This window comes from Lipotes vexillifer, unplaced genomic scaffold, assembly GCF_000442215.2.
Source record: "Lipotes vexillifer unplaced genomic scaffold, Lipotes_vexillifer_v1.1 scaffold404, whole genome shotgun sequence".
Lineage (NCBI taxonomy): Eukaryota > Metazoa > Chordata > Mammalia > Artiodactyla > Lipotidae > Lipotes > Lipotes vexillifer.
In genome coordinates this window covers 759,560-776,033 of record NW_006777380.1, presented here as the reverse complement: position 1 = coordinate 776,033, position 16,474 = coordinate 759,560, and the positions used below count along the sequence as shown (strand labels likewise).

Below are 16,474 nucleotides of genomic sequence, written 5' to 3'. Positions count from 1 at the left end.
ATGTTTTTATGCATTTCTTGTCAACCATATAATTTCCTGTTCTTTAGGGAAGTTGATAAATTGCTGTCTTTGTAATCTCAACACTGCTGCTTTCTCAGCAGGCCATAAGAGTATATCACAGGTTTCCTAACACATGGTATTCACTCTGCCGTATCAGTTGTAGCAGTGGAATCCGATAATATTGGTATTCATCACTTCCAGTTATTTCAACTGCAGGACCACCTTAAAACACAAAGGGAGGGAAGGGCGGGAATCAGGTTATCCCAGAGTGATGCCAGTATCTGCTGAATGAGATGCTTTGAAATCTCTTAAGAGGCTGGAGAACTGACAAGTACAATGCACAGAAGGCACAGGTCTGCCAGGATCCATGCTTCAGACTCATCTAACATTTACACCAGGCCCTGCCACACACCCCTCCAGATTTGTAGCCTCATCCAAAGACAAGCCAGGCTACCAGTTTGTTACTGGGCATGTGGACCAGTCATCAAGGCACCATGATGGCCGAGTGACTGCAGAGTATGGAGGGAAGATGAAGTATACCAGAGTTTCAAAAAGATCAAGCCAAGATGGGTTAGTGGCAAGAGAGGTTGGTAAGAATAACTGACTTTAATCCTTGAGACACGATCACTAGAGACGACGCTCAGCAACAAGGAAAGGAACATACGCAACGTAGGGAATTATTTTTATGTCTTCCTCACGGCATCAGTTTCTACTGTCTAAATATTATTTTTCACATTAGTTAAACACTCGGAATTGTTACTGTTACTTAGCCATTCCTTTGTAAATGTAAAGCTTTTGGTCCTTCATTAGCTCTATTTTGTCTCAAGCTGATTTTTGTCATAATAACTACAAACCATATTTTGACTCCGGTACTTAAAGCGATTTTCTACCATTTGTCCAGTAAATAAGACAATCTTTCTTCAAGATCATTAACTATTTTTAATCATTAAATGTCTTCAGAATCAACTAATTTCACAACTCCAAGTTAAGAAAAAATTTTTTTACCATTAATGAACACTGGAGCAAAACAAATCTAGCTGTTACTCTTTTAAAAAATAACTACTTGATAAATTATGTTCTATTAATGTAAATTAAATTTATAATTAATGTAATATCTAAAACTAGAGAAGAACATATCAAAATATCTTCTGTGCTTGACATAAAATAATCAGGAACAAAAGAAATATTAAACATAAATGATTAGTTTTTCTTATATTGCTCTAATGGTATCAATCAGAAATTAAATATTTTGAACCATACAAAAAAATTAAAACACATACCTTATTAGCTGCTTCCAAGGAATTTATTATATTCTGCAGCTCTTCTTTACTCATTTCAACAGAATACGGCTTGACTTCACCATTTTCTTTCACATCTAGATGAAGGTTTAAAAGTGGCATTTGTAGAGTAGCAATCTTGTCACTAGAAAGTGCAAGCTGTTTAAAATGAGAAAAATACTAATTAGTAAGTAGTATTAAAAAGGAATATATTAAATATGCATCAGAGCTTACAAACAACACATTGAAGAAAAAAGAGTACTCCTGTTTGCTATGAAGTACAGGGAAATGTGAAAGGAATAAAAGAAATTAAACCCATGCCAAACCAGCATATATCCGAAGAATAGAAAAAGAAAAGAGAAAGTAGTTTAGGGAAAAAAGACAGCCAGTCAGGATTTTATGGTAGGAGTAGAAATCTAGAGCAGCGTTATGGCTGGGAAGTACTGAATGGGTCCAATGCGTCAAGAAACAGAGAATTTTAAAGAAGTGTAATGATAACAAGAGGATGAAAGTCCGTGTACAAAGATAAAACTAAAAACACCGTTAAGTCTCAGAAATTAAGATGCTTAAATACTGAGCAGCTAACTCTCTATTAAACTATTGGAAAATGTTATCAAGATACCATCTTTGATCAGAGCCACTCAACAAAAACATGACACTTTTACCTCTTCTACTTTCTGTCTAGAGGAAATGGAAGAACCAACTGCTTACGATACTAAAGCTTTTTGAAACAAGCATCATAGCTTCACTGGCAGATGGCAAAGAGGAACTCAGTTTTCCTGGAATCTGAGCCAGTAATCCCACAATAACTGAATTTTGGAGTGCTACCACTTGCAAAAGTTTACTTGGGCAATAGTAAAGGACTCCCTCCCTGACAACCAACCTCAAAGGATCTCCCTTGTGGTGCATACACTACAGGACCAAACAAACCTTCACGTAGCTCCTCCATCCTCTCTCCAAAATACAGGACCCATAATATCTGAGAAAGCATCACCTTCAGGCTGTCCGCCTCATCAATAATTTTCCTCAATATTTCCAACAAGTGGTTTCCCAGCCTATGCTTGAGTACCAGCTATGAGGAGTGTGCTAACTCAAAAAGAGGTTAAAATAATTTTCAGGGTTTCCCTGGTGGCGCAGTGGTTGAGAGTCCACCTGCCGATGCAGGGGACGCGGGTTCGTGCCCTGGTCCGGGAAGATCCCACGTGCCGCAGAGCGGCTGGGCCCGTGAGCCATGGCCGCTGAGCCTGCGCGTCCGGAGCCTGTGCTCCGCAACGGGAGAGGCCACAACAGTGAGAGGCCTGCGTACCGCAAAAAAAAAATAATAATTTTCAGATACGTATAGTGGTTAAATTATTATTTCTTAGGTTGAATTGAAACCTATCTTATTACAAATCATATACTTTAGCCTTTGTCCTATTCGCCAGAGCCACAGAGCACATATCTTTTCCTTCATCTACATGACTTTTAGTCCTTTAATGACTTTAAGTTTTACTTAATTTATTATACTTGTAATTTATTATACATGGTTTAGATGTCTGCAGCGCACTTACTGATGCCCAAGTTAACACAAAAGATGTAATTTTAATTATCTTTGATACATTTTTAGGAAAATGTATGCTCAAAAATACAGAAATTTTAGAGATATATTACAAAAAATAAATCTATTCAAAAAATGAAATAAAAAGCATAAATACTCATAAATAAATATATTCTCACCTTTAACTGCCAATCAAAATCCTGTAGCTGTGAAGAGGAAATATCAACTATTTCTTCCAACAGAGCCTGCTTGATTTCATCTTTCCTACTTTTTAAGCATTTCATGATAGCTTCTTGATGAGATGAATTCAACTGATCCAACTGCTGAGATATCTACGAAAATAAAAATAGATGGTTAGAAAATAAGTGAAAGGGCCTTTCTGTTTATTTTTTTAATTTTTATTGGAGTATGGTTGCTTTACAATGTTGTGCTAGCCTCCACTGCACAACAAAATGAATCAGCCATACACATAGAGATATCCCCTCCCTTTTGGACTTCCCTCCCATTTAGGTTACCCCAGTGCATTAGGCAGAATTCCCTGTGCTATACAGTACGTTCTCATCATTTGTCTATTTTATACATAGTATTGATAATGTATATGTGTCAATCCCAGTCTCCTAATTCCTCCCGCCCCACCCCTTCCCTCCTTGGTATCCATACATTTGTTCTCTACGTCTCTGTCTCTATTTCTGCTTTGCAAATAAGACCACCTATACCACTTTTCTAGATTCCACATATATGCATTATTATACAATATTCGCTTTTCTCTTTCTGACTTACTTCACTCTGTATGACACTCTCTAGGTTCATCCATGTCTCTACAGATGACCTAATTTCACTCCTTTTTATGGCTGAGTAATATTCCACTGTATACATGTACCACATCTTCTTTACCCATTCCTCTTTTGATGGACATTTAGGTTGCTTCCATGTCCTGGCTATTGTAAATAGTTCTGCTATGAACACTGGGGTACATGTGTTTTTTTGAATTATGGTTTTCTCTGGGTATATGCCCAGTAGAGGGATTGTTTGGTCATATGGTAGTTCTATTTTTAGTTTTTTTAAGGAACTTCCATACTGTTTTCCACAGTGGCTGTATCAATTTACATTCCTACCAACAGTGTATGAGGGTTCCCTTTTCTCCACACCCTCTCCACCATTGTTTGTAGATTTTTTGATGATGGCCATTCTGACCAGTGTGAGGTAATACCTCATGGTAGTTTTGATTTGCATTTCTCTAATAATTAGTGATGCTGAGCATCTTTAGGGCCTTTCTGTTTAAAATGTAAACAACAGTCACACTCTCACATACCCTTTAAAATAGTAGTATCAGTAAATGAGAAAAAAACTTCTATAACCATGAAACAATAAGATGAGGATGCATAACCAATAAACAAGAGGTTTTAACAAATTTTTGCAAAACAGAAAGTAAAAAGGGCTGACCAGTGAAACAGAATAAGAGTGAATACACTTGGAAACCACTAAAGCTGGTATACCTATATTAATGTATCAGAAAACAGACTTTAAGAAGTAGAGCAGGATAGCAAAAGGGTTGCTCAACAGAAATACATAACAATCATAAATGTGTGTGCACATAATAACACCACTTCAAAATATATAAAGCACCAAAACTTGGCAGAAAAAGAGAAATGGGTAAATCAACTTTCATAATTAGAGATGTTAACAAACCTCTCAGTAACTGGTAGAAAGAGACAAAAAAATCAGTAAAAATATAGCATTGAAAAACATTTTCTGCTTAACCTAACTACACATAGAACACTACACCCTACGATTGCAGAATACATATTATCTTCAAGTGTATATGGGACATCCCCGAAAATGAAACATGTGCTGAGCCATGTCGCAAACCACAACAGATTTCAAAGGACTGGAACCATACTATTTATATTTTTGAGCCACTGTGTAATTAAATCATAACTGAAAAAAATTCCAAACATCTGAAAATTAAGCAACATGGTAACACAGTACTAAGTGACAAAAGAAATAAATCTTGCATAAACTTTCAGAGAAAAAGGAAAAAAAACAAAACAAACAACTTCCTAATTCATTCCATGAGACCAGAATAAAACTTTATATTCTGAAAAAATATATATATAGGAAAAAAAAATTATGGGCCAATGTCACTCAAATATAGATGAAAAAATCCCAAACAAAATATTGGCAAGTCAAACCAAAAGATACATTTAAAAAAGATAATGCATCATGACCAAGTTGAGTTTATTTTGGCAACGTAAGGTTAGTTTAACATTCAAAAATCAATGCAAGGCATCACATTAACAAAATAAAGGTGAAAATAATAAATAAATTCAGGAAAAAAGCATTTGATAAAATTCAATACCTATTAATGATAAAAATTCTCAGCAAAGTAAGAATTGTAGGAAGCTTCTTTAATCTAATCACGGATACCCATAAAATCACACAGCTGACACACTAAATTGTGAAATAGTGAACACATACATTCTCTGTAAAGTCAGGAACAAGGCACTGCTTTTCTTTTTTCCCCAAAACTGTCCTGAAGATATTAGCCAGTGGAATAAGAGGGGGAAAAAAGAAATAAAAGGTATTAAAATTGAAAAAGAAAATGATTGCATACAAAAAAAATCCAAAAAAATTTATAAACCATTATATATAAATAAATTTAGAAAGATTGTTGGACACAAAGTATATAAAAATCAACACTGTTTGCACATACTAGCAATATGCAATTGGACAGCAAAATTAAAGATCAGAAACATCAGTTACTTAGAAATAAATCCAACAAAATATTTGCAAGACCTCTACACTGAAAACTACAAAATCTTAGAGCAAAACTGAAGTTAATCTAAATAAATGGAAGGTTATACCATATTCATAGATCAGAGGCTCAGTACTGTTAAGATGTCAATTCTCTCCAAAACAGTCTAGAGATTCAGTGCAATCCCATGCTATGCACTTAATGTCCCCTAAAAATTCATGTTAAAACTGTGACCTTCAAGGTGATATCGAGAAATGGGGCCTTTGAGAGGTAATCAGGTTTAGATGAGGTCATGAAGGTGGGACCCTCATGATGGGATTAGTGCCCTTATAAGAAGCACCAGAGAGTTTGCTCTCTTGTCTCCACCCCTACCCCCATAGCCATGTGAGGACACAGCAAAAAGGCAATCATCTGCAGCAAGGAAAAAAGCCCTCACCAGGGACCAGAATCAGCCGTACCTTGACTTTGGACTCCCTAGACTCTAGAACTGCAAGAAATTAATTCCTGTTATTTAAGCTACTCACTCCAAGGTATTTTGTTGTGGCAGCCCAAGCTAATACTCCCCATCAAAATTCCAGCAGGTTTTTTGGTTAAAACTGACAAGCTGATTTTAAAATGCACCTGAAAATACAAAGGATCTAGAGTAACCAAAGCAATCTTGAAGAAACACAAGGTTGAAGCTCTTCTACTACCAGATATCAAAACTTAATGTAATATAGCTTTAATTCTACAATAATTAAGACATTGTAGTATGGACAAACATAGACAAACAGACTAATGGAGTAGAAAAAGAGTCCAGATAGAGAACCATACATATATGGTCACCTGATTTCCGAGAAAGGCTGCACAGCAATTCTATGGGGCAAGGATGGTCATTTCAGTAAATGGTACTAGGTCAAGTGGATATCATATGGAAAAATTTGAATTTGACCCCTACTCCATACATAAATATTAATTCAAAATGCATCAGTGACATAAATGTAAAAGCTAAAACAAGCTTCTACAAGAAAGCATACAAAAACATCTTCATGGCTCTGGCACAAATATTTCTTAAACACAGCATTAACATCACTAACCATCAAAAGAAATACTGACAAATTGGACTTGATTAAAATTCAGAACTTCTATTCACCAAAAGATACTATTAAGAGACTGAAAAGGCAAGTAACATAAAAGATATTTAAAACACATATATCCAAGAACTCATATTCAGAATATCATCGAAATCAAAATGACATACATGACTCCATTTTTTTCCCAAGTGGGCAACCTATACAAATATGCCCAAATGACTTTTGACAAAGGCACAAAAGCAATTCAATGGAAGGATACCCCATGACCCTGCAATTTCACTTCAAGATGTCTATCCTAGAAAAGCTGGCCCATGTGTGTACAAAAAGACACATACAAAATGTTTGTAGCAGTACTATTCATAAAAATGAAAGAGGTAATGACCCAACTGTTCATCAGTAGGGGGATAGAAAAATAAGCCCTACTAATTCCTATCATCAAATACTACAAGGGGTTAAAATACATAAACCAGATCTACATTTATGAATATTGGTAAATCTAAAACGCACTGTTGCAGAAAAATTACAAATAGATACAAACATTACCATTTACAAGTCACACATTTAAACAGCTCAAATAATTGTATATATTGCTTAAAGATGCAAATATTCACACAATATAGAATACAAAACACACACACACAACTTCACAAGTGGTAATCTCTAGGGGGAGGGTGATATTTATGTGCATCTGTAATGCCTTGTTTCTAAAACACACACAAACCTGAAATACATAAATTTTAACAACTGTTTAATTGTGGTAATGGGAATATAGGTGTCAGTTATATAACTTTCAGTTTTCTTCTATATGACTTAAATGTTTCACAATTTTAAAATATACAAACAACCAAAAACAAAACTACAAAAATCCAGAACTTCCACAGATTTTCCACTTACAATTATGAGGTTTTTATTGTTATCTATTATACACTTAATAATGATGGCCCTTGTTTTATATAGTGCCCTGAAGACCAACTTAATAAAAAAAAATCTGAATACAATTTATTATCATAAGGTATATAAATTTGGAATGAAGTTACCTCTTCATCAGATAAATTTTTACCAACTACAGCTTTGAAAAAGTTGGTAATGTCTTCTAGAACATGCATCCATTCTGTTGAATCCCAAACACTGTGATAATCCTGGTAGAGAGGATAAGTTCGGCCACAAATGCCATCAATTATTTTGTGAAGAAGCTAGAGAAGAAAAAAGAGAAATAAATGTAATTATAAGTAAAATTATAAAACAGATTTATCTTCCTTGTTGCACATAAATGGTGTTGGGAGAAGTTCATGTTACCTTCAGGAGCAGCTGAGGTTGAAAAGCAACTATCCTTAACATTATTTTATTAATTAAAAGTTAGAAGGCTTCCCTGGTGGCGCAGTGGTTGGGAGTCTGCCTGCTGATGCAGGGGACACGGGTTCGTGCCCCGGTCCGGGAGGATCCCACATGCCACGGAGCGGCGGGGCCCGTGAGCCATGGCCGCTGAGCCTGTGCGTCCGGAGCCTGTGCTCCGCAATGGGAGAGGCCGCAACAGTGAGAGGCCCGTGTACCACCAAAAACAAAAAAAAAAAGAGCTTCACACACACAGAAAAACAGACTTTCTGTAATTGTCCACCTTCAGAAGCTAAAATAATTTTATAGATACACTGTTGTTTCTCCAACATTCCTGAAAGGAAGATGGTGAGTGTACAAGTTTCTCCTTGGGATTCCTTAGACATCGGATTTATACCAATAACGAAAAAACAAGGTATGACTCTTAGATCAAAGTCTTTTAACTGTAGATCTACACACCTCTTCTCTCCATTTTCCACAACACCCACACTTATTTCTTTTGGTCCAAAAAAAGCCCTCGGTGCCTTTCTCTTTTTTACATTCCTTTCTCTCTACCCTACCTTAATGCCAGCAATGGAAACCCTAACACATATATAACTAAACATAGTAATTAAGACTGGATTTTGGAACAAAACTGGCTAGTCTGAATCCTATTTCCACTACATACTAGTTTTGCCAAGTTATTTAAACATTCTGTGCCTGTTTCCTCATGTGTAAAACGAGGATATCATCTATCCCTATAATGTTGTTGTATGGATTGAAGAATACATGCAGATCACTTGGCACACTCCTAGCATTAAACACTGCTTGCCATTGTTATCCTTCATTGTCTTATTATTATTATCATCATCACTATTACTACTACTGGTACTACGTTCCATACCTTTAACATATATTGAGTACCTACTATACCAGCACTATTCTAGGCAAATGATAAATATGGTTTTCCTTCTCAAGGGATGTGTCTTATAAGAAGCGTACTTGAACCCAAACAACTTGGAAATGCATTTAAGCAGCAAGGCTTCCAACTCTTTTTCTCCTGGATCATATTCCAGTCCATTTTAAGCAGTAACTCCTCTATAAACACCATACATATTGGAACAGAGATGAGCAACTGGTGACCCTACTTCCAAATGATGGCTAAAGCACTATGTGAACAGAAATTTTATTTATCATAAATTAACCAACATTTTCAACTTGAAATTCATTCAAAATTCTCTACCTATATTTCACCTTATCCCAAACTGTCCCCCATGCTAAAACAAAACTCAGAACTCAAACTGAAAAATAAGAGTGCTATGTTTTTGGAATATATTTTTAAAATTAATTCACAAATATGTAATGAGTACTTCATTCCAGTTATTAAACAAGTTAATGTAAATACAAAGAAAAATAACTATAACAGCTACCATTTATAAAGCCCGAATTATGTACCAAACACTGTGCTGATCTTCACTGTAACCCTGTGAAGTAAGCCTTGCTATTACCCCCATTTTACAAATGAGGAAACTGAGGATAAATAAGATAAGGTCCTACATATCAGAGCCTCAGTCCATTAGAGAAAACTAATATATCAATAAATAAATGTAATTTAGGATGATAGGAGTTATAATACAAGTTTACAGAAGGTACAAAACAGCACAGAGGAAGGAGGGGAAAGTATGTCTTAAAAGGATAAGTAGTTGGCCAAACAGGAGAAGGGCATTTCTAGTCACAAGCAGCTGCAAATGCAGATAAAAGTGTAAAACCACATGGCACAATTTGGGAGATGACAGCATACAAAGCTGGAGAGGTGGTGGAGGCCAAATCACAAAGGGCCTTGTATACAGTGCAAAAGAGCCGAAACTTTAAAGTGTGTTCAATAGGGAAGCAACCTATTCGCATATCTGCATTATGGTTCTATAAATCTGCCAACAGGTCGGGAGATATAAGGAGGGAAAAGGGAAAGAAGTGAGTCCAAAGGCTCCCATCTTCCATTTACCACAAGAGATTGGGGGGAGGGGGTGTTACTGTTGAGGACACTAAAATTGGAGGCAGCAGGGAGGTAAAGATGTGAAAAGGAGGACCAAGGATGATACTCAGAATTTCAGGTTGAATGACTCGGAAAGTGGCGATGTCACAAACCAAAACTGAGGCTATAGCTACAGAAGGAGTAAGTCAGGGAGAAAGATGAGGAGCTCAGCCAAGGATATACTGAATTTGAGACACCTGTGGGTGTATCTAAGCAGCAGCCTGACACTCAGGGAAGAGATTTTTGGATCCAGAGATTCAGGAGTCATCTACCTACCTGGCAGTAAAGGTTATGGGCCTTATCTTTGTAGTACGCAGGCAGAATGAAGACAGGAGCAGAAAGCTAATGCAAGAGTCAAAGTCAACAGATCTGAGCATCTGTTTCCACTTTGTCACTTATTCCAATAGTTTGACAACTTTGGGTAAGTTACCCGAACCCTCTACTGACATTTTAGTTTCCTCATTTGTAAAATCAGAGAAAAGAGTTAAGATGGTTTTTCTTGATCCTGGTAGGATAAGTAAGTTTATTCCCCTTTATCTCCCCACACTATCCCCATTGTAAATGGAACAGAGAAAGAAGGAAGGCGGAGATTTGGGACTTATAAAAGCTGCATATCACGGACACTAAAAGCCAGGCCACCATAGCCTGGGATCCAGATTTCAGGCCCAATGATAAAGCGGAGCTTAGTAAACATTAATTGATTCCTTCCTTCAGCAAACACTGATTAAGAAATCACCTTGGGCCAGACATAACTCTCAAGAACTGGGGATATAAACAAGGTATCTACCCTGAAGGAGTTCCAAATAAAAGAGACCAGTGGCAAGAGGACCAGGTAAGCAGTTGTATTCAAGTAAGACTTAATCAGGCCTCACTTGCTGGGGGACAGAAAAGGTGGGAGTAAACATGTTAACAGATGAATTACAATACAAAGTGTTAGCACTCTGAAGTCAGAGGGCAAAGGACCACAGTTCCAAGAGCTCATGCTGAAACTCAGTTTTGCATATATATCGCCTTTTTTTTTTTTACCTGTTGGCAAATTTCCTTACGGTCATGAGACCTGGGGCACTAAGGGTTTTTTAACTTGAAAGTTCAAGGGAGAAAAAACACTTCTCAGATTTTCCTCTTACAGCAACCACTGGGTTTTCTTCCTTTCACACAGGCCACAGTCAAAATTTCATTATATGTACTTACCGTCTCCACATTTCTCTCACCTTTCAAACTAAAAATCTGCTGCTGCCAAAAACAATACTTTAAACTGCCAGCGCCTTTGGTATTAAGGCTTAACACGGGAGCATGGTATACAGAGACTCCCGCTCACCTGTCTAGACTTAAGTCTCCCTGCTCTGCCTCCCACTCTGAACTCCAGCCTCTAAAACTAGAGCAGGTCCTGAAATTTCCCTGGGGCTCTCTTTCTTCTTCTACCTTTGTACCTGCTATTCCCTGGCCTGAAACTCTCTCTCTCCCCTCTGCCCAGTCTGGTTCCTACTCCTCGTTCAGGACTCAAGCTAGAAATCTAGGGAGCCGCTCTGGAAAACCTTCCCTTGCCCCTTCAAATCTGGGTTGCTACCTCTCCCACAAACTCCCTACTGGATAACTCAGTTTGGTTTCCTTGTTAGATGACAAGGTCTACCAGGGTACAGGCTGCCTCATTCACCATTTTATCTTATCCCATCAGGGCATTCAGCACATAGTAGACTTCAATGAAAAGTCGTCTGAACAAACGAATAAGGCTGCTTTTTCCAGACTCTCATAAACCACGTTCCTTCTTAGACTGGAGTTGCCAACGTATATGTCACCTCCTAAGGTAAGGTCCACCTTGGACCACCCTATCTAAAGTAAGTCTCCCAGTTTTGGTAGCATTTATCTTTTTTTTTTTTTTCCTGTCGCCCTCAAGGGGGTATGGTATGCCTCTCTAGGTCACCAAAGCATCCCAAGCACCTGGCACTGTGCCTGGTGCATAGGGAGCGTTGGGGAGCTTTGTGCTGAATGAATGAATGAAGGAATGAATCGTATACGAGAGGTTGCAAACCATCCCGTCCAGGTTGTAAGTTTTCAAAGACTACGTGGCGACTCCACCCCCCGGCCCGGGTCACTTGGTCCCGGCCGCTCTCGGAAGCGAACAGGGAGTCCCTACTCAAGTGCGGGCGCGGCCCGGCGGGCGTCTGCGTGCAAAGCGCCCGGAGAGGCCACTGGAGGCCGGGTCGCAGAGGTGGCGACCCAAGCCTCGGCCTCCTCAACTCTCCAGGGGACGCAGGGGGCGGGCCACCCGAAATCACACCCCTTCCTCCTCCTTCCTCTGGGAAGCGGGCGCGAGCCCCGCAAAAGCATCCAGGTGGGACCTGCCCCGCACGCCAGGCCGTCCCGGAGCCCGGCCCCGCGCGGTCGCCCCAGGCGCCCTCCTCACCTGCAGGCCCAGCTCGGCAGGAAGCTTCTGCAGCCGCCACAAGGGAACCCCCTCTTCCGGCTCCATCCCTGCGAGTAGCGAGGCTGGGTCACATGACCAGTCCTGGCGCCTCCTTTGAGGCCGCGGCTCGCTCACGTGACTCTACCCAGCTGGTCGGGGTGGGCGGAGCGGGCCTGGAGACGCTGCAGCCCTTGTGCGCTTGCGCAAAGATGGAGGCCTCGCTTTCCCTATGAGTGAGGAAAGTACTTTATGCCCGTAGAGACATAGAAACGTTGGTTACACACCCTTACGGTATTACACGGAAGGCGTATTCGCGAATCTCTTAAAGCAGTTGGTAACTTTGTTCAGAGTTTTATTAAACTTTCTCTGCACACTTAGAGTTATGGTTATCTTTCATTTCGGGGATTACAGGTGACTTTGATTCCCTTTTAGTTTTTCTAAATTTTCTATTCAAAGTTTTAGTTTTAAATGATTTTATTTAAAACGCTAGATTATGATTCCATCTAGTCCCTTTAATTTTGGCTTGAAAATTAGCCAAATCTTACATGAACTCATCCCCTTCTTTCAACATCTTGCTAAATGCAAGCAATAACAACCGATATACGCTGATAATAATCTGTCTTCCAATCGCATTGCCTAGAGCTACAGTCTCAGTTGGCGCAGATTCTGCCTTCCAAATTGTCAAAGGCAGTGCATAACATGAATCCCAGCTTTCTGGCCTGCCGCCATACAGTAAATCAACTACATATTTTAGGTTATGTTACAGTACCTCCCACTCATACCAATTTCTGCATTGGTCAGAGTAGGCTGACTAACGAAACAACACCAAAATTTTAGTAGCTTAACATAATATTTATTTTTTCGTTATATGTATGTCAGTTTAATACAGGTATAGGTGGTTAGGTGGCTCTTTTAGTCTCCAAGACCTCAGAGTTCTGTCTGTTCAGTCACTGGGGGAAGAGCATGTGAAAGATCATAAAGGAGATTTTTATGTGCCAAAGCTGGAAATGGGGAACATCATTTCTACCCGTTTCCATCAGCCAGAACCCAGTTTCATGGTAGCAACTAACTGTAAGGGAATCTGGAAAATACAGTTTAGCTGTGTGCCCAAGAAGGAAAAGAAACAGTTTGGTAAACACACAGTTTATGTCTACCACAATCATGCTGTTTAAAAGACAACTGAGAATTTCTAATACGAGGTATATCAACACTGTTAACAATCATTCTCTTTCACATTTTCATGTGGAACAATCATGCTTGATAGCTTATTGTTAAAGTAAAATATTAAACCAGGCTCCGACTAACATCTTGTACCTGTCTCAAATTAGTATTGATTCAGGTTCATATTAAGAGGAGGGGCTGAGAGGTTAATAATTCAATCAACCCCTTTTTGTGTTATTGCCACAGTCAGGTTAGATTAAAATCTGTGATTCTAGAAGTTATAACTGAGAGAAATCAAGAGGGTGAAACTGGCTGGTTAGCTGCTTAGGTAAAACTCTGGGCTATACTAATTTAGAATTATTACAAGAAAAGGTCCAGTCTTCATTTTTTTATGTCCCCAGACTCTATTTTGTCATTTCACTCAAGATATTGACTCACCCTAACTGAACTCTCTTACCAGAATGTTACACAATAGGAATTGCTTCTCCTTAGTGTATTCTCTTTTGAAGAAAAACTTGTTTCTTTGAGTCTCCTTTTCGTTAAATGCCATACCCTTATAATTGCTTCTTATACACTCTTGACCAATATTTAGGAAATATTCTGTTCTAGAGGGTTACTCTGGGAATTTCTATCCCCCATCATTGTGGGTCAAGTCTTACTAGTAAGTTTCAAATGATAACTTTCTTTTGTCCCTAAATTCTGGGCTCCCTATTTTCACCCACAAAGTGACATTAGCTTCAGTAATTACAATTTCTGACAAATGTTTGAGAAATCCAGAAAAACTATCAACTCATTATTCAGAGTTGAAGGCATCCGTTAAGAAAAGAAATTGTCTGTAGTTTTCCACATCTGTTTCTCAGTTCAAACCTGCTTTTCAGGTTATCCTACAACTTGGAAGTTGACTAATCTGTTCACCTTAATTAGATACGTTGCAATATAGATGTGCTTAGTGATTTGCTTTGCAATCTATGTAAAATTATTCCTGTTCATAAATTGCTGAGAGCAAAGAGGCTTCAAGTTTCAATGAGTTTAATTACTATCCTATAACCATACAGGAGATGTTGAAATGTTACATTGGCATTGGTTCTATTAAATTGAAACAAGTTATGGAGAGCTAATTTGTAAAGACTTGGAAGATACTGGGTTTTATTTTGTCTGTATAAACTCAGATTTGGCTACCTAGAAAATGTGTCTTTTTTTCTTAACAATTTATTTTTGTTTATTTATTTATTTGGTTGTGCTGGGTTTTAGTTGTGGCATGCAAACTCTTAGTTGCGGCATGCAAGTGGGATCTAGATCCCTGACCAGGGATCAAACCTGGCCTCCCTGTATAGGGAGCTCAGAGTCTTAACCACTAGCCACCAGGGAAGTCCCCAGGAAACATTTCTTATAAGTCAACTGGATAAATGTCTTTCCATTCTGATGAATGAACTTAATAAATGGAAGGTCTTTTTCTTTTTGACCATTATAGGTAATTAAGAAATGCTTTTAACACTTCCTTATAACATATTTTCTTTATCAAAAAAAAAACCTTGTAGCTAAAGCCATCTGAGTTCTCCATTACAGTGATCTTTGAAACAGACATTTTGATTTAAAAAGGATGATAAAGACTGCACATAACAGTTATTCCAGTGTAGCAGTAAAGAATACAGTGTACTAAAAGCTCAAAATTCTTCTGTTACAGTTAAATACTTGAGTGAACTGCAACTTTGGAACTTAGAGTAATGCATTGTAGTCCACACTCTGTCCTCAGGGATTTGCAGTCTTAGAATGGCATATCAAGTGCTCCATTAGTCTTTCTGATGACTGTTCTGTGTCTGCAAGACCTCCCTCTTCTGGGTTGCCACCTCTTTTAATCACTGTACTGAAAGCCTCCACATCTGTGAGCTGTTAGTATTTTAGCCAGTGGTTCTTAATCAAGATAGCTCATTAGAGTCACCCCACAGAATGTTTGAGTGATTGATTTTTCACTTTAAATATGCTATACTTTTGTTTCTTAAATAGCTTTGTCATTTACATACCATAAAATCCTGCCATTTAAAGTACAGTTTGGTGGGGTTTACTAAATTTATCCAGTTCTTCAATCATCACCACATTTTCGTGTGAGAATATTACCATGCCACCCCCCCCCAAAATGTCTCTTTGTGCCTGTTTGTAGCTGGCTTTCAAAAGAAAATAGCCAGACCTCACCCCCCAGACCAATAACATCCGAATCTCTTAGTAGGTAAAATAAGGTACTGGTGGGGTTTTTTGATCCCTCTGGTTTTATTCTATTGTTTACTTTGCCTAGAATCTTCTCTCCGTCCACCCTCAGCTCTCTCCATGCATATTTAGTAGACCTAGTGAATTCAGACACCTTCCCCAGAGAATTTTAATTGCTGCCTCACCTGTGTTTCCATAACTCTTTTAACGAACTTCTAGAGTCTTTATTGCATTGCATTGCAGCTGTTTGTTTACAGGCTGCTTCTTCCGTTGTTCTGAGAGCTCCTTGAAAAGCAGAGGCCATGACACATTCATTTTCATATTCTAGACAGTGTCTGGCATGAAGCAGACTCCCCATAAGTGTTTGTTGAATTCGGAAAGAGAAGAGGTGATTAAAAAACAAAAAACTATGAAAAGCTTAGGCAGTGATTCAAGTGAACCTTGACTACAAATTAGAATCAACTGTGGAGAAATCCCTATGACCAGATCACACCCAGACCAATTAAGTCTGAATCTCTAGCCAGGGAACTGCTCGGTTCCCCCAGCAGTATTTTTTTTTTTTACCTCCCCATGTGATTCTCCTAATGTGTAGCTGAAGTAGAGAACCATGAGATTAAAGCCTTAAAGGATAGTCCAAAATTGCCTCCTTGACCAAAATAGCTCTGCCCCATTGCCTGAAATATTTAAATTTGCTGTTACTTTACCTAAAGAGAGCTAAGAAA

The 16,474-nt window shown here is 38.4% G+C and overlaps 1 protein-coding gene across 2 annotated transcripts; it reads right to left on the bottom strand.

Moving 5' to 3' along the window:
• Nucleotides 1–201: 201 nt before the first annotated feature.
• Nucleotides 202–12,455, bottom strand: COMMD8 (COMM domain containing 8). Of its 2 annotated transcripts, XM_007450973.1 has the most exons (6): nucleotides 12,390–12,455; nucleotides 10,262–10,327; nucleotides 7,680–7,835; nucleotides 2,994–3,146; nucleotides 1,281–1,436; nucleotides 202–222 (listed from the first exon to the last, which is right to left on the bottom strand). In XM_007450973.1, exons 1-6 carry the CDS (start codon nucleotides 12,453–12,455, stop codon nucleotides 202–204), a joined length of 618 nt encoding a protein of 205 aa, XP_007451035.1. The 2 variants fall into 2 exon arrangements, with proteins under 2 accessions (XP_007451035.1, XP_007451036.1); XM_007450974.1 differs by lacking the exon at nucleotides 10,262–10,327.
• Between the last annotated feature and the right edge of the window lie 4,019 nt (nucleotides 12,456–16,474).